The 22,104-nt window shown below is 43.7% G+C and overlaps 1 protein-coding gene across 1 annotated transcript; it reads right to left on the bottom strand.

The window, feature by feature from the left end:
- Positions 1–15,948: 15,948 nt before the first annotated feature.
- LOC124964052 (L-amino-acid oxidase-like) lies at positions 15,949–21,711 on the bottom strand. The gene is made up of 7 exons (XM_047524001.1): positions 21,513–21,711; positions 20,092–20,306; positions 19,651–19,763; positions 18,345–18,546; positions 17,705–17,773; positions 17,347–17,483; positions 15,949–16,801 (listed from the first exon to the last, which is right to left on the bottom strand). The coding sequence occupies exons 1-7, from the start codon at positions 21,709–21,711 to the stop codon at positions 15,949–15,951; spliced, it is 1,788 nt and encodes a 595-aa protein (XP_047379957.1).
- Positions 21,712–22,104: the final 393 nt, after the last annotated feature.

Raw genomic sequence — 22,104 nt, 5'->3', positions numbered from 1 at the left:
ATCATTGGGACTTGAGTAGGTATTGTATTCAATCTGTAGATTGCTTTGTGTAGTATTGACATTTTTTTTTTTTTTTTAGTACTAGAGATTGAACCCAGAAGGGGTCACATCCCCAGCCCTAGTTTTATTTTGAAACAGGGTTCTGCTAAGTTGCTTAGGGCCTCACTAAGTTGCTGAGGCTGGTTTTTTTTTTTTTTTTTTTTTTTTTTTTTGCGGTGCTGGGGATCGAACCCAGGGCCTTGTGCTTGCAAGGCAAGCACTCTACCGACTGAGCTATCTCCCCAGCCCTCTGAGGCTGGTTTTGAACTTGTAATTCTACTGAGATTACTGGCATCACCACCACGCCTGACAGCATTTTCTTTTTCTTCTTTTTATTTGTTCTAATTGGTTGTACATGATAGTAAAATGCATTTTGACACATTGTACACAAATGGAGCATAAGCTCTCATTCCTCTGGCTGTACATGGTACTGAGTCACACCAGTAGTGTAATCAGACATGTATGTAATAGGGTAATAATGTCTGTCTCATTCTACCATCCTTCCCATCCCCACCGCCCCAACCCTCCCCTCACTCCTCTCTGCACAATTCTAAGCTCCTTCATTCTTCCCTACTCCCCTGCCCCCAACCCACTATGGGCATCCACTTATCAGAGAAAACATTTGGCCTTTGGCTTTTGGGGACTGGCTTATTTCACTTAGCACGATATGCTCTAGTTCCATCCATTTACCTGCAAATGCCATAATTTCATTCTTCTTTATGACTGAGTAATGTTCCATTGTATATATGTTCCACATTTTCTTTATCCATTCATCTGTTGAAGGGCACCTAGGTTGGTTCCATAAGTTAGCTATTGTGATTTGAGCTGCTGTAAACATGGATGTGGCTGCATCACTGTAGTATGCTGATTTTAAGTCCTTTGGGTATAAACTGAGGAGTGGGATAACTGGGTCAAATGGTGCATTTTCTTCTTTTTGATTCTATTGTAAGTGGAATTTTTTTCTTAATTTTCTTTTTGGATTGTTCCTTGTTAGTGCATAGAAGCACAAATGATTTGTGTGTGTGTTGATTTTGCATCCTGCCACTTTGCTTAATTCATTATTACACCTAACCATTGCTTGTGGATTCTTTAGGATTTCCTATATATAAGATCTTGTTATTGGTGAACAGAGATGATTTTATCTTTTCATTTCCAATTGAGTTGCCTTTTATCCCTTTTTATTGCCTAATGGTTCTGGCTAGGACTTCTAGTTCTATGTTGAATTGGTGAAAACAGGCATCCTTGTCTGTTCCCTAATCGTAGAGGAAAAGTCTTTCACCATTATTTTAAAGTGTTTCCATTCAGTTCAGGGTCTCACCCCTGCTTTTTCTCAGGGATGTTCTGTTGCTTCATCTGCCTGTGATCTCTGGCCCCTCGGATGCCCGTGGGTCTCCGGGGCACCTGCCACTCTTCCGGCAGCCTTCGTTTGGACATCCAGGCCATGCCACTGTTGCTGTCTGGACCCTGAGTTGGACGGGACGACAGCGGGTCCCCCAGACAGGGAGCCAGGGTATTGCAGACGCGTTCCATTCTCTTCTTTCTGCCTTGAGGAAGGCATGGGGAATTGAATGATTTCCTTCTGACCATGCTCTGCTGGGGAGGAAATAGGTAAAGGCATGCAAAAATGTCATGAAATTTACTATTGTTTTAAAAAATACTGCTTTTTTTTTTTTTTTTTTGATTCATTTGGTTGCTTCAGATCCCCGATGAGCTTCTAGACCTCCCACCACGTCATTTCATTAGGCTGTTTTTTACTTGATGTTTCTGGAGGGAATGAGGGTCTGGAGTTTCTGTTAATCCTGTTCATTTTACCGTCAAAAATTCTGAAAGGCTGGATGTGGTGGTGCACTCCTGTAATCCTGGTGGCTCAGGAGGCTGAGGCAGGAGGATGGCAAGTTCAAAGTCAGCCTCAGCAAAAGTGAGGCGCTAAGCAACTCAATGAGACCCTGTCTCTAAATAAAATAGAAAATAGGGCTGGGGACGTGGCTTAGTGGTTGAGTGTCCCTGAGTTCAATCCCTGGTACCCACCCTCCCCAAAAAATATCTGAAAGGCTTATCTTTATAGATTTCACAATTAGGTCTATGATCCAATTTGGATTGGATTTTGTAATTAACTACCTGGCTTTGAATGATAACGTCACCAGATTTCTTGCTATGTGAGCTTGGGAAAATTATTTCATTTTTCTGTGCTTTAATTTCTTAATTAACTAGATGAGGGGTAAAATAAATATCTCCTTCTCAGAAGTACGGGGAACATTACTAATATGTATATAAAGGACTTAGAAGAGTAACTGGAAAAGAGTACCCTCTCAATAAATGTTACTTGCTAGAAATACTTTTACATGCTTTTGATCTGGGGACCCATTTGTGCTGTGGCAGCTTAGAGAACAGGGTCCTAATGAAGTCTGAGACAAGGCTCAACTTCATAACGCAGCATAACTTGAAGACATTGATGGCAAGTGGAGTACTGAGAAAAGCAGGCTGGGTTTGGACAGTGGACTCTTCTGTGCTAAATGAATGGGAGTTTTCTTTCCCTTCTATTTCCTTATTTGTACTAGGATGCCTGTTTGAATACCCAGTGTTTCCCTTGAGTGGTTTTTTTTCTTGATCTAATCACTAGCTAGTTTAGAGAACTGTCCAGCGTCTTCCTTGTTCATGTGTTTCCTGGGGACAAGGCTCAGCTGTTTTGTGTAACATTTCCTAGAACCTAGATGGGCCTTCTGTACTCAGTTCCCCCAGGAATTTTTTTTTTTGCGGTGCTGGGGATCAAACCCAGGACCTTGTGCATGCAAGGCAAGCACTTTACCCACTGAGCTATCTCCCCAGCCCTCCCCCAGGAATTTTGATAAAAATATGACCCAGGCTGTGGGATTAAATTTTGGAAAGTTTGAGGCAGGAAGTGAGTTTGTTGACTCACTTCACTTGTGCAGTTCTTCCCCCCACCGCGCCGGGTATATGTTTAATTAAAAACTTTTCTGGACTAGTTTGAAAATTTTGAAAAATACAGAACTGAATATAACCATCATTCTGGTGCCCAGCAGGGTGATTTAACACTTGGTGACTTAATGTTCTTTGGGTCTCAACCCATTCTTCCCATGAAGTAAACACTGTTCTGAAGTTCGTGTGTGTTCTGTTGTTTATATGTTGAAAAATCAAATATGAATATATGAAAATAATATACAGTGTTATTTCATTCTTAAATTCAATATATAACCATGTATGTCTCACTTTTTTCTATTTGTTTTCTTTGTTCAACATTGTGTGTGTGTGTGTGTATGTGTGTGTGTGTGTGTGTACAAGGTTCTGGGATGGAACCCAGGACCTCACATATGTTTAGCAGATACTCTACCACTGAGTCCATCCCCAGTCCAATTTTTAAAGATTTAATTTTTTATTTTGAGACAGGGTATCACTTAGTTACTGAGTCTGGCCTCGAACTTGTGACCCTCCTGCCTCAGCTCCTGAATTGCTGGGGTTTGAGGCATGGGCCACTCCACCTGTCTTCAGTGCCTACTTTTGTCATGTTGCTATTCCATGTGTGTAGGTTCTTTATTCTGTTTCGTTGACCTAATACTACATAGTGTTACTCACCATAATTGAAAAATAAATGTCAATGTCTCTAAAAACTGTTTTGGTTCTTTTAGACATTCTTGTTCTTTCATGAAACTGACGAACTCTCGCTTGAATTTACGTCATATTTTGTATTTTCTCTTGGGATTTCTATGTAGGCAGTGATATTATCTGTGAATGTTTATTAGCTTTTCCTCCTTACCGACTCTTACCCTATTTGTGTTTCTTGTCTTATTGCATAAGCTAGGAAAAAACTGTACAGTGTGAAGAGAGTGGTAATTGTGAGCATCTTTGTTTTGTTACTGATTTTAAGGGAAGTATATCTAATGCTTCACTCTGAAGCTTGATGTTTGCTCTAGGTTTTGAGGAGATAACCCTTTATTGGCTTAAGAAAGTTTCTTTTAATTCCCTGTGTTTTTTTTTGGGTGCATACAGGATATTGTTTGCTAATATATCAAGGCTCTTTATGTCTTTTTTCATAAGTCAAATTGGTCTATGTTTTCTTTCTTTAATTTTCTCCTTCTGGCTTTGGTATTATATCATACTGGTCACCTAAAATGAATTTGAGAACATTCCCTGTTTTCAGTTATTTGGAACACTTGGTATAAAACTAGGATTGTATGTCATTTGAGCATTTGATAGAACTTGCTTTTGAAAATTTTAAGGACATTTTTTTTATGGAGGAAGAGGTAGATTATTACAAACTGTTAATTCTATGTGTTTAAAGACTATTAATCAATGCAGGTTAAAATTCCTTAAAAGTCAGTTTTGATGAATTATATTCTTATATAAAATCACCCTATTCATCTAAATTGTATTTTTATGTGAATTGTCCGTTTCATCAATTTGAAATTATCCATTGCCATAAAGTGGTTCATAATTTTCTCTTGTGATTTCGAAGACACTCTATTGTTTCTATAGGTATGACTCCCTTTTAAACTTATTTTTGCTTACTTTTCCTGTGACTCTTATTTTCTTTTGAGATATATACTCGAGACACAAAATGGTTTATGATCAATGACCTTCCTCCTGACATTCTGTTCAGGACTTTCGTACATTTTTTTTTTTTTTGGTACCGGGGATTGAACTCAGGGCTAATCGACCACTGAGTCACATACCCAACCCTATTTTGCATTTAATTTGGAAACAGGGTCTCACTGAGTTGCTTAGTGGCTCGCCATTGCTGAGGCTGGTTTTGAACTCTTGATCCTCCTGCCTCAGCCTCCTGAGCCACTGGGATTACAGGTGTGTGCCACGGGGCCCAGCTCGTACTATCTTAACACTAAAAATTGGTCATAATTATTATTGCTTTGCAAAATTGGCATTTGAATAGACTTCACCACATTTACAATATTATTTGCTCACTTTTTCTTTTCCTGTCTCAGCGTTTCCTTCCAGTATTTTATTCTTCCTGAAGTCCACCGTTCAGAAGATTTCTTAGTGAGGGCATGTTCATAGTTAAACCTGTCAATTTTTCTTGCCTGGAAATGTCTTTGTTTCATTCTTATTGTGAAAGATAGTTTTGCTGGGTCTTCAACTCTAGGCTGACTGTTGTTTTTGCTCAGGATTTGCAAATATTATTCCATTTCTTCTGACCTGTATTATTGTCATTGAGGAGTCAGCCCTCACAAGTAATAGACAGCTCTCACAGATAATAGAGAGGTAATAGTCATTTACAGGTAATCTCTCCTTTGTGGTTGCCCTTAAGATCTTGTTTTTCTATGTTCATCAGTTTTCACAATGATGCGTCTAGGTGTGGATTGCTTTTTGTTGATCTAGCTTCTTAATTTGTTGTACTTTTGTCTGTTGTTTTATGTCTTCTATTCTTTTTTTCCCCACTTACTTAAATATTTGTTGAGTAATTTCTAATATAGTAAGTAAAATTGCAAGCACAAGGAATGCAGAAATAAACAAAATCAGGTCCCTTTTCAGTTCAGTCAGAGAGAAAATAGTCAATAACATATAAAGATATGTCACATAGTAATTTTAAGAGTTAAAAAAATACAGATTATAGCACACTGATTAAAAGAACCCTACTCAAAGGAGTTCATACTGATTCCATTTATAATAAATTCGAGAACAGGGAAAACTAACCAATAATGGAAGGGAAAAAATAAAATAGTGATTGTCTCAAAAGGGAGCTTGAACAACTTTCTGAAGTGATGGTAATATTCTCTACCTTAATATGGGTTTGAGTTAACAGAGTTTACAGTTATAAAATTCATCAAAACAATACATTTGAAAGTTGCGCTTATCCTTTCACATAAACTTTACCTAAAGATTTTAAGCAAATGCCAAATTCTAGAGTTAATGATATGCATGCTGAATTGTTGAGGAGTTAACCATACTGATATGTATGATTTAATAGAAATGCATTTTAAAACTAGATGGATATGCTGGGTCTGGTGGTGCAGGTCTGTAGTCCCAGCTCCTTGGGAGGCTGAAGCGGGGGAATTCCAGGTCTGAGGCCAGCCTGGGCAACTTAGTGAGACCCTGTCTCAAAATAAAAATAGAAAGGACTGGGATGTAGCTCAGTGGTTGAGCAGTTGCCTAGAATGTGTGAGGTCCTGGATCCAATACCTAATATCACAAAAAAAAAAAAAAAAAAAAAAAAGAAAGAAAGAAAAAAAAGAAAGAAAGAAAAGAAAAAAAAAATTGGCTAGATAAATGAAGAGCTAAGAGATAAAGCAAGTATGGTAAAATACCAGTTGTAGAATCTTGTCGTAAGTATATGGGTTTTCACAGTAAAATTCTTAACTTCTCTCTAAGCTTGTATATTTTCATCAGAAAATGTTGGGGACTAATGAGGCAAGGTGAGGAGACAGGGGAAGAAAGGCTTGATTTGGACGGAAGTCAGGAAAGGCCTGTGGAATGAGGTAGCGTTTTGGCAGAGACCTGAGTGTGAGTCATGCAGATTTGTGAGGAATAACAATAGCGGGAGCAAATGCAGAGGTTCTTGGGCAAAGTCATGCCTGGCAAAACACTCAAATGTCGTCACCCGGCTAGCATACTCTTCTTCAGAAGACCTTCCGGGTGTTTGTCATGTGGTAACAGAACCGGATGCCCTACAAACAACACTGCCTTGTCATTCTCCTGCCCCGAGTCTAATGTGGCATTCATTATTTCAGTCAAGTATACCATCCCTCAGCTGCCTAAATACTATTCAGGGGCAGGGAAAGATCCAGAGCCTATTTTTAATCTCTGAAGAAGCAACCCAATGATAATATGCTAGTCCGCTTTTCCAGACCCATGCTTTAAATACGATTTGGAAACATGGAAATTTTCACTTCATTTATATACCCCTGTATAAAGGGGACCAAAATTAAGACTGTGGGGAGTAAGGAAGTATTTAACAAAAGCAACTGAAGCCGCAGTTCCCATGCTGGTTATACATGATTATCACTAAGTCTTAAGTGCCTGTGATTCTATTGTGTAGCTAATTAAATAACTTGGTAAGTTACCAGAGAGGAAACCCCAAAACTAAGGTTTTTAAGCAAAAGGGGAGTAGAAAATTACCATGTCAGAGGTTACACAGTCAAGTACTGCCTACGCCAGAAGAATCCACCTGGTCCCAACTCTTTATCTACCCTTGAACTTCCTCAGGGCTCATTATCCAGACCCATCTTAAGACCACCTTAGAAGACTAGCATTTACTTCATCTCAAGTTCTTTCCTGGATTGGTGGCTTTTAAACTTTTTTGATCATAGCTTTCAGAGTAAGAAATATATTTTACATAAATACCTCTGTGTATACTAGTCTGCTATTTATTCACAGATTTCATATACACATGCACATCAGAAAAGCAAACTTTCAGGAAACAATGCTTATGCTCAGTATCTCTTATTCAGAGTATATTAATTTATTTAGTTGTGTGTTAAAATATTGATCATGACCTATTAATAGGTCGCAAACCACAATCTGAAATTCATCTAAATTACTGCAAATTCTCCTAATCCAAAGATCACAAATGGTAGCTAGGGGCCTACTGAAGCATTTGTTTGGCTCCCACAGAATTAAGTTTATGAACTTATCGTTTTGAACTGGAATGCTTCCTTCCTTCATTTATAAAACAACCTGGCTGCTATACTAACTTGCCCTCTTAATTCCCAATCTGTCCATAATCACTGCAAGAATGATCTTAATAAATGGAAATCTGAAATTCTTTAATGCTTATTCAAAGTTTTTAGTAAAAACTATTAAACCCTTAGCAGACATACAAAATTCTTCTTAGAACTGCTTATTCTTCAACATCAGATTCCTTGTTTCCTCAAATGCTAAATGTAAACTATAAGAAAATGCTAATTCCTGAACCCAGGAATTTTCATGGATGCTAGAGATCTGAAATACACAGTTGGTTCTTCTGAGAATAAAACCTTTTATGCTTCCACGAATTACTTGTTTGCTTAACTCTTACTCTTCTTTCAGAAATCCACTTAGGTGTCATCTCTTCCAGAAAGCATTCTCGGACCTCAACAGCATCAGTTACTCCCCCATCCCCATTTCACATATGCTCCTGCCCACAGCATCCTAAAAGTACCTCTAGTATAGCTTTAAAATGCACTACACAGTCACGGATTCTTTTTAAAATTTTTTATTTGTTCTAATTAGTTATTCATGACAGTAGAATGCATTTTGACACATCATACATAAATGGAGTATAACGTCTCATTCTTCTGGTCGTCCATGATATAGAGCTATAGAGGTTGTGTAATCATATACGCACATAGGGTAATAATGTCTGATTCATTCTACTATCATTCCTACCACCATGCTTCCTCAGTCACTGATTCTTGACAATAAGAATATATTCTTGTATGTCTGCATCACAGTGACTGGCACATGAGAAATGACTACAAAGAGAAAGACACAGGAAAGAGTTTTGTTTTTGTTTTTGTTTTTGTTTTTTTTTGGTACTGGGTGTTGAACCCAGGGGCACTTAACCACTGAGCCAAATCCCCAGCCCTTTTACATCTTTTATTTTGGGAGAGGTTCTCGCTAATTTACTTAGGGCCTTGCTAAGTTGCTGAGTTTGGCTTTGAACTTGTGATCCTTATTCCTCAGCCTCCCAAATTGCTGCAATTACAGGCATGTACCACCATGACCATCAAAATGAGACTTTTTTTTTTGGTACTGGGGATTGAACCCAGGGGCACTCATCCCCAGTCCTTTTAAAATATACTTTATTTAGAGACAACGTCTTGCTGAGTTGCTTAGGGCCTTGCTCAGTTACTGAGACTGGCTTTGAACTTTCCATCCTCCTGCTTCAGTCTCCCAAACAGCTAGTATTACAGGCATGCCCCACTGTCCCTGCCCAAAAAGAGATTTTTGTGAGGGAAGTGGAAAATAACGTGCAGTCAGTAATATTTGCAGGAAACACAAGATGGAATCTCCAGAAAACAACCGAAAATAAACTCAGAGAGAGCTCTGGTTTGGACATACAGATTTAATAAAATGACGAAGGAGTACAAGATCAACTGGGGAGGCACAGGTGCTTCAGTTGTCACACATCATCAAAATGTTAGTACTTAAATGGAAGTCAAATATTAAAAAAAAATTCACATACCCTGATGGCAAAGATTCTGCTGGCATTTCCAGACTGCTGACGTACAGATTCCACTCACCTGCTTTAGTTTTTCAAAAACAGAACTATTTCCAGAATTAGAGGAGTCAGGGTTTAATATGTCCTAGCTTCACATCCCAATTCTGCATTGACAGGAGGAATACATTTGTTGTGTTCTGAGGAAGCCAGTCGCTCCTGTATCTCTTGATTAGGAGGATCTTCAATGGTAGTGCTAGTGGAATTTGAAGTTAATAGAGTACCTGTGGCAGAAGCATTATTAGTTGGTACAGGGGAGAATAATTCTCGATTGACAGTGTCATTGGTAGGCTTAGATGTGAGTGGTTTTGGAGCTGATGAGTTTTTGGGTCTGGCAGCAACCTGATATGGAGATGAAAGTGTATTGTCTTCATTAACTACATATGAACAGGGTGAGTTTTGGCCAAGAGTGTTTGTAGGTGCGTGATTATCTATTCCATTACTACTTTCAACAGCCAACCTGGTAGTTGTCCTTGCTGAAGGCTGTCCATTTTCATGAAAGACATCACCATTCTGCTATATTTCTATAGTTGAACACAAGGTGCAGTTTGTTAGATTTTCTTGCTTCTTCACCAATCCATCAGGCACAAATGTCAACTCATCAGTCTGTACTATGCCCTTCTTGCTTTCCAAGGAAAGTTCTATTTGTTCTTTTACTCTTTCCAAGTTTCTATTGTGCATTGACAGAGCTTGTTTCAAATCTATCATTTCTCTTCCTAATAAAGCATCTGCTTTTACAGTGTGATGGCTCCAAACCTGAAATTCCAATGCACTCTGTGGGGTCACATTTACAGTTAGCTGTCCATCCCATTCTGGATTAGAACTACTGTATTTTTCTGTTCTTAAAAATTTCTCCATCTACAACTATATCTGCATATGTTGCTGTTCCAAAGCAGTTCATTTTTCTTTGTAATTTGGCACTAGAAACAATTACCTCTAACTGTAACCTTCCACTGGGGTTATTACTAATACCAGACCTTGGTGAAGCAGTGGCCATGTGCCCAAAATTCAGCTTAAACAATATATGGGGAACTACACTAGACACTGGGGATACGAAGATGAGTAAGATGTGATTCCTTCTTTCAAGGAGCTCGTAATCTGGCGAGAAAACAGCCCCCAAGCAAAGTTGTTGGCTCTTGGCTCCCGGTGGCCCATGGCAGCGGTGTCTCCTCTTGCAGTGGGAACTCTCACCCTTCTCTGTCCAGTGCCCAATATGGTCATCTCTCAGGAGGCGCCCAGGTGTTGCGCAGGCAGCCCAGGTTACCTGCAGCCACCCTCAGACCTTCATTAATCCTTAATTATTGTTGCTTAAAGTATTGCTTTTCTCCCATTCGATCTATTCTTTCCCTGCCATGTCAAATTAGATTTATGCTGGGTGTTCTCCCTTTCTTTATCCTATGTGGCTATTTATTTATATTCGCAGTCCTGGAGATTGAACTCAGGAATGCTAAACCACAGAACTACATCCCTGGCCCTTTTAAGTTTTTTTTGTTTTGACACAGGGTCTTCCTAAGTTGCTTAGGGTCTCACTAGGTTGCTGAAGCAGACCTAGAACGTGCAGTCCTTCTGTCTCAGTCTCCCAAGTCACTGGGATTACAGGTGTGTGCCACCAAGCCTGGGTTTAAAAAATTTTTTTTTAAAAATAGTGTATATCTCTTGTCTCTAATTTCTTTAGATCTTTCTATTGATTTACTAATTACTTCTTCCTGGCCTGTAGACTTTACCTCTCCACTCACACCTCCCCATCTCCAATCAGAATCCCCCACCTCCACCTGCCCAGCCCACACCTCTTCCTGGAGGACTCCCAGCTCGAGCCTTCCCCACTCTTCTCTCCAAAACCCAAACTGTCTTTCCACATTCCACTTAAGTTATTCCCCCTCCACAAAACTTCCCTTAACAACGCCCCAGCTCCCAGGGGCCTCTCTTCTTTGAACCTCAGTTTTTCCCCTTTAGAATGCTAACCATGTGGACTGCAGATCCTATTTTTCTGTCATACAATTGCTTCATGGTGGTGTCTTATCTCCCCACCTACACAGAGAACCCCCAAGGGCTGAGATCATATCTTTCATGCTTTTGTGCATTTTCTTTGATAGCCACTAAACACACACTATTTCCTTCAGCCTGTCAACATTTATCAAACCTCTACTGTATGTCTGGTGCTGTGTGAAGAACCAGAAATATAGAGAATGAGCAGCATTACTAAACTGAATCAACCCTCCACTCTTCTTTGTGTCTCCATGCATCCAAAGATCAACTCCCAAACTGGCTCAAAAATTTTTTTTTCTCAAATTCTTGGAGAACAAGAACCACTCTGGGTATTTGGGTGCAAGTGGACAAAAGGAAAAGTAGATTAAGTCATAAACCCTCTCCCTGGAGAAGATCCCCACCAGGGAGACCCTGGGGAACCCTGGAGACCAGCACAGTAAGTACTGATATGGAGTGTCCTGTGCCAAGACTGACTTATGGTATGGGGGGAAGGAATAGAGAGTTTTCTAGGAAGTTTTCCTAAGAAACATCTATTTTTTTTTTAATGCAAGTTGGTCTATTGTTAAAACCCTGGAATTCTCTTTTTTAGTTTTCTGTTCATCACTATATTTGACCTTAGATTTAGTTCCCAGTGACAGAAATCAAACTCAAACTGACTTAAGGAAAAAGGACATGTTTGGGCTCACATATCTAAGAAGTTCAGGATGAAGCTGGCTTCACTCAGAGTGAGTGGGTTCAGGACTGAAAAGCCATCATTAAGTTTCTTTCTCTTCCCACCCCTTGGCTCTGCTTTTCCCACATAGATTCTGTATTGGGTATCTCAGCATCTGCTCAGCTTGGAATTTGCACCATCTCTTTCAAGTTAGTCATTTCTCCAAGTATACTAACAGCATCATGCTGTGTAAAGAGTTAGACTTTTTTTTTTTAACTAGTGCCTTAAAGTTATGCATAAGAGTAGGATTCATTTTAACATATTCATAAATGCAGATAACTTAGTTTGCTCCATTTCAATCCCAGGTATGTCTTCTTTTCCTCCCTTTCTCCTCCTTCTCAAAAGTCTAACAGCTAGACTTTTGAGTCAGACATTACTGGCTGCACATCTTCCCTCTGGTTCTCACTGTCAAACCTTCAGGAAGTCGCTCAACCCCATCAAGCTTGTGCATCTCCATGTATAAATGTGAGTAATTCCTCTCTCAGACCATTAGGGGTCAAGGACCTACTGCATCCTTTATATGCATATAATCTCCAGGCGTGTTTTGTGCATGATCTCTAATTCCCTCAGCTATGAAATGATGGGATGTTTTTCTTACTGTCCAGATGACAAACTGAGGCTTAGAAGAGTTAAGTGGCTAATAGGGCAGGGGTAGCCTCTTTGGGAACTTGCCTTGGTCCGCCAGCATCAACACCTGTTTTCTACACCTGGGACAGCCACTACTCTGAGGTTTGGGGGAAGCTGCTTCATTTCCCAATTCAAAAGCCAAGGAATGTTGTTGGTTGGTTCCTTGTTCTCCCTGACTCCTGGAAGCCAGGGCATGGGCACTGACCTGGACTTAGTCAACTGAATGCTTCTATCTGGGACTTTGAATCTGGGGCAAGTGACACAAAGAAGCAGTGGACCATTGTTAGTTCTGGTAGCAGTGGGGGCATCTTCTGGCCTGTGGTGCTCAGTGACCACAGTGCCATCTGTCAGGCTGCTCCTATAGCTCACCCTTGGCTGTGGTGCAGGCCATGTGGTCTACTTTGGATTCAGCCCACTTCCCAAGACTGGATTTGAGCCTTCCTATCAATTTTGTGAACTTCTTAATATTCTTCCTCAATTTCCTCTTCAAATTAAGTGACTCAGGTTTTGTTTCTGTTGTTTGTAACTGAGAACCCCATGTGGCAGTTCTGTGTCCCCAGAGAGAGTCCCCTGCTCTCTCTGAGCCCCTCACTTTAATTCCATGGGTAGAGACCAGCACGGTGTTGTTTCTGGTAGATCTGCTGCCCAGTTCCTTGCCTTGCCTCCTCCCTGACTTGTTTCTTTAGGACCCTGTTCTTGGGAATTCATGGTGATTCCCATTAGGCTCTTCACCAGGCCCCTTCCTCTCCTCTGCTTCTGCTTCTGTTCCTTTCTCTGATTAGACCTTGCTGGGTCAGAATTCCTCCCAGGCTGGCCCTGAGAGTCTTAAGGAAGAGATGGCCTTTGTCAAGACACTAAGAGGGCTACCAAATCTAAACAGCCCAGGAGAGAGTTTGGAAAAAGACTCCTCCCTCTTCTCTCTTGAGGGAGCCATGTTCTGGGGTGTAGTTTAATTGGCTTCTGGTTCACCATGTACATTGTAAGCTAGCCTTCCCAAGCCCTGGAGTGACTCAACTGTATTTCTTAGCCCAACCCTGAGGTCTAGAGGAGTCGTAGTGTATATATGGTGCTGTCCCCTTTTCCACTTCTTGTGGCTGCCAGCCACAAGATACACTTTCTAGGCCAAGCGATAGGCCCCTGAATAAGCAGAAGGATGGCTAGGATGGAAACACATATGAAGACTCTGGAAGAAAGGAATCCTTTCTTTTCTTTTGCATGGTAACCTATGAAAACATAACTCTGGAATAACTTCTTTTAAAAAGATTTTAATTTTTAATTTATTATTATTTTTTTAAATTTATTAGATTTATTAGTTATATTCTGGAATGACTTCTGACTAGTTCTTTGCCAGAAGAAAAGCAGAAGAAAGAAGGGAGCTGATGTGGTTTTCTAGGGCTGTGCTATAACAAATTATCACAAAACTGGATGGCTTAAACAATAGAAATTTTTTTGCTTGCAGTTCTAGGCTAAAAGTTCAAAATCAAGGTGTTGGCAGGGTTGAGTCCCTTAAGGGATTCTGAGGGAAAATCTATACCATGCCTCTTTCCTAGTTTTTGGTGGCTTCTGGAAATATTTGACATTTCTTGGCTGTCTTCCCCATGGGCTCAAATTTCTCTCTACTTATCAGGACACCAGTCATTGCTAATCCAAGTTGATGTCATTTTAACTTGATTATGCCAACAAAGATTATATTTAAAAAATAAGGTCTCATTCATCAGTTCTGGGTGGGCATGAATTTTTGGGAAACTATTCAATCCAATGCAGAAGCTATATGTGGAAAGTAGAACCAAGGGGTGGGAAGAGTTTGGACCTTAATGATGCCTTTTCAGTCCTGAACCCACTCACTCTGAGTGAAGCCAGCTTCATCCTGAACTTCTTAGATATGTGAGCCCAAACATGTCCTTTTTCCTTAAGTCAGTTTGAGTTTGATTTCTGTCACTGGGAACTAAATCTAAGGTCAAATATAGTGATGAACAGAAAACTAAAAAAGAGAATTCCAGGGTTTTAACAATAGACCAACTTGCATTAAAAAAAAAATAGATGTTTCTTAGGAAAACTTCCTAGAAAACTCTCTATTCCTTCCCCCCATACCATAAGTCAGTCTTGGCACAGGACACTCCATATCAGTACTTACTGTGCTGGTCTCCAGGGTTCCCCAGGGTCTCCCTGGTGGGGATCTTCTCCAGGGAGAGGGTTTATGACTTAATCTACTTTTCCTTTTGTCCACTTGCACCCAAATACCCAGAGTGGTTCTTGTTCTCCAAGAATTTGAGAAAAAAAAATTTTTGAGCCAGTTTGGGAGTTGATCTTTGGATGCATGGAGACACAAAGAAGAGTGGAGGGTTGATTCAGTTTAGTAATGCTGCTCATTCTCTATATTTCTGGTTCTTCACACAGCACCAGACATACAGTAGAGGTTTGATAAATGTTGACAGGCTGAAGGAAATAGTGTGTGTTTAGTGGCTATCAAAGAAAATGCGCAAAAGCATGAAAGATATGATCTCAGCCCTTGGGGGTTCTCTGTGTAGGTGGGGAGATAAGACACCACCATGAAGCAATTGCATGACAGAAAAATAGGATCTGCAGTCCACATGGTTAGCATTCTAAAGGGGAAGAACTGAGGTTCAAAGAAGAGAGGCCCCTGGGAGCTGGGGCGTTGTTAAGGGAAGTTTTGTGGAGGGGGAATAACTTAAGTGGAGTGTGAAAAGACAGGCTGGGTTTTGGAGAGAAGAGTGGGGAAGGCTCTTGAGCTCTCCAGGAAGAGGTGTGGGCTGGGCAGGTGGAGGTGGGGGATTCTGGTTAGCAATGTGGATGTGAGGCTAGAGACTAAAAGTCTGTGAGCCAGGAGGCATCTCCTGGAGGCCAGGATCCTGCTTGTACATACTAAAAAGAGTAGAAAATAATTTTTCCCTCTTCTGTCCGGCTGGACTCCACACTGGGCTAAGATATGGGGCTCTTGTTCAGGCATGCAATGATGGAGTTTGTGTGTGTTGTGGTTGTGTATGTGTGGTCAGTTTGTGGTTTAATGTTACTGTGGTTTGGGGCTTGTCTGTTTCTTCAGGGACTTCTGGTTGTAGGTGGCAGAAATTAGGTATTGTTGGACCTTTTCTTTTTTTTCTTGTTACTATTATGCAGCAGGAGATGATTTCCTTAGTCTAAGGACTGACTTTAGCATTCTCCCCTCTTGATTCTTCCCTTATCCCTCCATAACCCAGACTCTGCTGCTTCCCTCTGTAGGTCTGGCAGGGGAGAGAAACAGGAAAGGGAATCATGTTTGTTTTTCTTTCTTTTTTTTCTTTTTTTTTTTTTTTGGTCTGGCGTTATTGGGTTCTTGTGGGCCAGGGGGAGACTGATGGTAACTTCTCTCCTGCATCTCTGCCTCCTCTTCCCACCTGCCAGCTTCCTCCTGCAGACTCCCTTAGGGATTACTCTTGGAGAAACTATCCTGGATATGGGCAAAGGGCTGCTGCAGAGGCGCCTTTCCCTGAGTGACCTCCTTGTCCACAGCAGCCTGGATGTTCCTGGCAGCCCGGAGGCCTGACTTGATGGCAGTGTCCATCCAGCCATGGGGCAGGCAGGTGTGTTCCCCTGCAAAGTGGACACGGCCTTCTGGCTGGAAGAGCTGGTGTGAATAGTCTGCAAATTGGTAGGGTGTGAACTCAGCAAAGGCTCCGATAGCGAGGGGATCCAGAGACCAGTGCTTGACCACGGATGATGGGCACATGCGGCGTAGCTCCTCCTTGGGTATTCGGTGCACCGCTGCCAGGTCATCTAGGACGATATCCACCACCTGCTCATGCTTCATGGCGGTGAAGAAGATGGAATCGTCATCCACAGTGTAGGAAGCCAGCAGGACACCCTTGCCGCTGGGGAGGGTGTGGCTGGGGTAGTGAATGTAGCGTGATGGCCTATCAGTGATGGAGACTCCGCCTCGGATGCCATCGCGTTCCCAGAAGCGCTCATCACAGGCCAAAACCACCTTGGTAGCACTGGTGTAATGCACCGAGCGCAGGGCGTTTGTCTTGTCTGGGGACAGGGGTGGCTGGAAGGCAATGAGGCGCGTGGCTCTGGCAGAGGCTGAGATGATGACGTAGTCAGCAGTGAGGTTGCGCAGGTCAGAGGTGGGCCCGCCTTCGCGGTACAAAACCCGGACCTCAGGCCCATCCCTCACCACCATCTCCACCTTGGACTCCAAATGGATGGTGCCAGGTTTTAGGCTGGCACTGAGGGCTCTGGGAAGCTGGTCAAATCCCCCAGTGATTTCATAAAAGCTGCAGGGGAGAAAAGAGCCAAGACTGAGAGGGGAGGCCCCCTCAGGCCCAAGTGCTTCCTTGTCCTCAGCATTCCTGGTATAAAAAAAGAGGGAACTAGCTCCCTGCAGGCTGTATGCAACACTTCATAGACAGCACTTAGTTAATATGCAGCACTTGGTCATGGAGGGATTGTTGCTTAATTTGATAGTTTGGAAAACTGACGCCCCAAAGTGACTTTCCCAAGATCACATAGGCAACCTAGGGCTGGAGCCCATGGATATTCAGCTACCCTGAAATTCTACTTCTCAGGTGGAAACCTTCAGACCTGGGTTTGGAGTCTGACTTCATTCAGCCCTTGCCTAAGCTGCGTGAACTTGGCTAAGTTCCCTAGTCTCAGCATCTTCACCCACAGAATAGCTCTGAATAATCCATCTACTTTATAGGGGCTCTTAAGGATTAAATATGACAGTTCTTGGAAAGTGCTTAGCAGAGTGCCTGGTACATGTAAACACCCAGTAAATCAGAGGGGGAGGACTCCCCTCCTGGCCCCAGATCCACCTTACTCATCACTTTTGGAGAAGATGTCAGCATTCCTCAGGGACTCCAGAAGGGACTTGTAGTATCCCGCATTTTCATTCATCACATCCCCGATCATCTGAACCGCTCCTTCACTCAGCATCCCTTTCTTCATCAGATAAGCCTGTGAGGAGGTAAGCGGCAGATGGAAATGTGGGGTGGAGGGCCCAGTGCATAGACCCAGCAGGGACCTGGGCCCAGAGCAGTGTGGGACTGGACTCCAGCAAGAGGAAGGCTTTGGCAATGGGAAGAGAGCATTCTGGTCAGCAGATGACAACCCAGGAGGCTAGGCTGGGCAGAGTCCACCACCCCATCTCCATCCTAGAACTTCTTTGCTGCTCTCACCTTGGTGGAGTAAGAATCATAGAAGGACATCAGGTGGCTGCAGTTGAATGTTTTCAGACTTCCTTTGAGCTGCAGAAGGGGAGGAGAGATACCACCATCAAACTGGGCCTCCAGGACACCAGGGACATCATGCTTCTGGGGTCTGGGGCAGATGCCTCTGCATTCCTTTAAATTAGAGGCAGGACTTCTGGGTTCTCTGGCTGTCCTTGAAGAGGGTGGGGACAAGGAGGTGGGAGTGGTAGAAGGACCAGGGGAAGAGTAGTTCCAGGAACTCCTGCTGCTCTTTCTTTAAGCATCTCCCCTCATTTAAAGACCCTTTGGAGACTAATGTTTAAGGCAAAGGCCTTCACTGTGACCCAGGAGGATTGATCCATTGCCCAGGACTGGCTGATCTAGGAGTCCCTTTCCTCCCACTTCCACTGAAGTAATAGGCCGTTGGACCACCCAAGGACAGGAGAAGAAAGGAGGCGAGGGTGGATTGGGAGTGGTAGACTGTTAGCAGGTGTTAGAAGGAAGGTGGGCCCATCAAAAGAGCACCAGGTAGGAGTCAGATGATCTGAGTCCATCTAACAACTTGCCAAGTGGCCTTAGGTCAGACCCTTTTCCTTCCCAAACCTAGCTGGGATAAGGCAGTTGGCACCTTGGTAATGGACTGGTGGAAGAGAGTCATAGCACTCTTGCCCTTCTCTGTGGGGTTCACGGAATAACCCAGGAGCTCTGGGTTAGCCTTGACCTCCCAGCTGCGATGTCGTTGTCCATTGATGAGGTACCAGGTGTTGCCATCATATTGGATAAACTTGTTCAGTTTCAAGCCAAGCTTCTTGACATAGGCGTGGATCAACCTGGAGGAGACACAGTAATAAATTGGCCCCCATCCTTGTTCTTGCTGACTGACTCCACAGTAAACCACTTCCAGGAAAAACCAGTTTCTTCTTGAACCCAGGGAAGCCCAGACTGTTTCCTCAACTCTAATCTCTGGGTTTTCTTGCTGTGGGCATTCATTCTTCTTCTTCTGTTTTGTCCTGGGGGATATAGGAGATGGGAAGTTCACCCTTCACTGAATTAGGGCCCTTAGAGAAATCCCAGTTTATGAGACACAAAAGTAGAGACAGAGGCCTTTTGTTTCAGACGGTGTTTGGAATTCCATTTGCCTCTTCTAAGTAGTGTGAAGCCAAATCTAATGACTCCAGGTTCGGGCTGTTTCAGTTGTTTTTTTGCTTTTGGTAGTTTGGAGAGAAACCTGGGTTTTAATTTATGTTAACTTAATTTGTGTTTAATTTTTGTTAAAGGCAAAAAATAAGTCATATTTGTGGAAGCATATGGGGTACCATGCTGGGGATCATTTTTGTGTTTTGAAAACCTCAGGAGTCAGATATAGTTTAAGGGTCAAGCATCTGCTTTTATGCCAGGTACCTCCTTGATTTTGATAATGAATTTTGTTGCTTCTCTTGGGAGAAACTTGGGTGAGTTGCTCAATATTTCAGAGCCCAGATTCTTGATTTATAAATGGATATAATAAGAGTTTTAATTTATAGAGTTGCAATGATCAATCAAATAATGTAAATACAATGTTTAGTACAGGGCCTGACACAAAATAAGTGCTTAACAAATAATAGCTATTGCTAATAATAACTATTATAATTTCAGAGCTTAAAGTAATAGGATTGACATTTAAGAAACTGCCCATATAAAAGCATACAACCTGATGAGTTGATGGCAACCATTATAACCATTAGTTTGGGATCTTCCACTTTCTGTGTGACCCTGGGCTCTGAGCCTTGGTCTTCCTGTGGTAAGTGGGAGATAAGCATCGATCTTGACTTACAGAGGTGAATTATATGACACAGTGAACCCGAAAGGGCTTTGGCAGGATAGCAGTGGGGCCCCTCCTACCTCTCCCTTTCTCTCCTACTTGTCCTTGGCTCCATTTCTCTCCTGGGACTTACCTGTGGGATTTTGGGATTCTCATGGGCCCCAATTCATAGTACCAGTCCTCCTCCTTGCTCCTGAACGTGACCACTCGGCCCCCGACATGGTCGCTGGCCTCCAAGATGGTTACCTGGGGTCCGGAGAAGCTGCTGTCATTCCCAGACATGTGTTGTCCCTTCTCCCCAGGCCCCACGCCCACTTCTGCACACTCTGGCCAGGAATCCCCAGCATGTCTCCCAGTGTGCGTGGCAGCCTCACTGGGCATCTCTTCCAGCAGGGTCCTGAGTGATGCTAGTGAACCTGAGGCGCTCCCGGGGGCGGAGGCAGGGCACTTCTCGGCTGCTAGCACAGCTCTTCGGTTTTGTTTCCACAGGAATGCAAATGAAAGTCAGCCATGATTAACGGTTACGGGTTCCAGGACCCAATGGGTTATGTGCAGTTGTTCACGACCTCCTCACCTGATGGCCGGCATCCTGCAGGGTCTTGGCTGCCGTCAGGCCTGACATGCCAGCTCCCACTACTACAATGCGCTTGGGCCGTGGGGAGGTGTGGAGTCCATCCTGGGCTGTGACAAGGAAGGACTCATAATTCGGATCCTGAAAGCACTTGGCCAAGTCCTCATAGTAGGCGAGGCAGCTGGAGGTAGCCAGCAGGAGTCCCAGGACCACGATACCTGGGGGAAGAGAGCGATTGTGTGGCCTGGCTGGGGCCCAGGCTCTGTGAGTCCTGCCCGCCTGGCTCAAGATGAGCCTGGCTGCATGAATGGATGCAGAGTGTCAGGTCAGGGCAGTGTCTGGTGAGTGTGTGGCCACAGATATGTGCATTTGTGACTGTCTGTGTCAGGTGGTGAATGTGTGAACTTGAGTCGTGGTGGTTGTGTGATTAGTGTGTGGTTGTGAATGTACTTCTTCTGCTAGCTCTAGGTTTTTTTGTTTTTGTTTTTGGCAGGTGAGAACCCCCTTAGTGCAATCTTTGTACTTGTGGGAAAACCAAAGTTCCCAGAAGGAAGGTGATCTTCAGGGGCCACTCCCTGAAGACGGTGGGAGACCCAGCTGGCTTTCAGTGCAGACCCTTCTCAATGCCAAGAGAACCTTCCACTGGGACAACTCAGGAAAGAGGAGACAGGTGACCAAACCCAGGGGAGAGACTCTCCAAGCCTCCTCTCCTCTTTCCACCTGCTGTAGTCCATTCTCCACCCCTGACAAGTTTTCCCATCTCTCTGAGCTTTTGCCATTCTGTCTCAGTCCCCATGTCCTTCCCTTAAATGGACCCAACCCCAAACTCATTCTCCAGACCTGTTTTCATTCAACTGACTCACCTTCCACTCCTCAACCCCTCCCCAGCCCCTGGCTAAGCTCTGTTCCTGTCTCAGTCCCCAACCTCCTTCCCCTTTCATAGCCCTGTACTCAGACTTGTCCTCAGACCCTCATCAAGCTCCGGGACCCCTTCCCTGATCCGGTTCCTCTCCCCTTTTCATGTCCAACACCCCTTCCTTAGGCTTTCCTCTCAGACCTAGAGGAGGGACCCCACTCACCGCTCATGGTGGCCAGGGCCCTGCAGCTCGACTGAATCTTGAGCAGCTCTCCCTCTTCTTATGAGGAGCTGGCTCCACTCCAGCAATAATTGGCTTTTGTCTCACCAGCCTGTCCTTGTCCCAATTGGCTGGGCCAAGCAGGAAAGTCCTGCCCTTGAAGCCCGGCCTGTCAGGTAGGATGGCCATGGCGACGGACCCCAGCCTCAGCCTCATCTGCTGCATCCCTGCATTCCTGCTGACCGTCCTCCCTTCCAGGGGAAGCTCCTTCTCTTGGTTCAGACCCTCGCTCCCGGTGCCAGTGGAGGAGAGACAGGCCATCCCAAATGTGCTGTGATCACCTCCTACGAAGGGGTGAAGGCTGGAGCAGGCCTCCAGGGTCTGGGCTCCCAGTAGAGAACGTCTCTCTTCCCACCGCTGTTCCTGCCTTGTGCTCTGCTGTGAGCTTGTCCAGGGTGGGGATTCTGGTCAGGAGCTCCTGGAGCAGGACCATGCCCTCCTCGTCCTTCTCAGGGGCTCCCTGGCAGAGGTATCCGTTCTGGCCCATTTGTACTTGAGAGAGTTCTTTGCCCCTTCCTCTGGGTCCTCTGGGTCTTTCTTAGGCACAGGTGGGCTTCTCTGGCACCAAAACTCCTTCCTCTAAGGAAGAGGGCCGGCTGATCATGCCAAGTCTACCTTTTGTTCTCTGTGCACAGTGTGGGTGGCAGCAGGCTGGCTGGCAAGAGAAGTTGGCAGAAAGCATGCACCAAGTGAGCTGCATGGGCTGGGCAGGGGCCGGGGGGGAGCAGGTAGGGGCACTCAGGAGCTAGGGCCCAGGACCTGGATCCTGGCACCAGGAGCGGCAGACAGGAAAGGACACGAGCTGGAATTTGACGAAACTGGATTCAGACCCTGCTTTGTCCTGTCGTAGCTGTGTGCTTTGGGACAAAGGGTTTATGTC

Source organism: Sciurus carolinensis, chromosome 1, assembly GCF_902686445.1.
Source record: "Sciurus carolinensis chromosome 1, mSciCar1.2, whole genome shotgun sequence".
NCBI lineage: Eukaryota > Metazoa > Chordata > Mammalia > Rodentia > Sciuridae > Sciurus > Sciurus carolinensis.
This window is presented reverse-complemented; position numbering and strand designations above follow the sequence as displayed.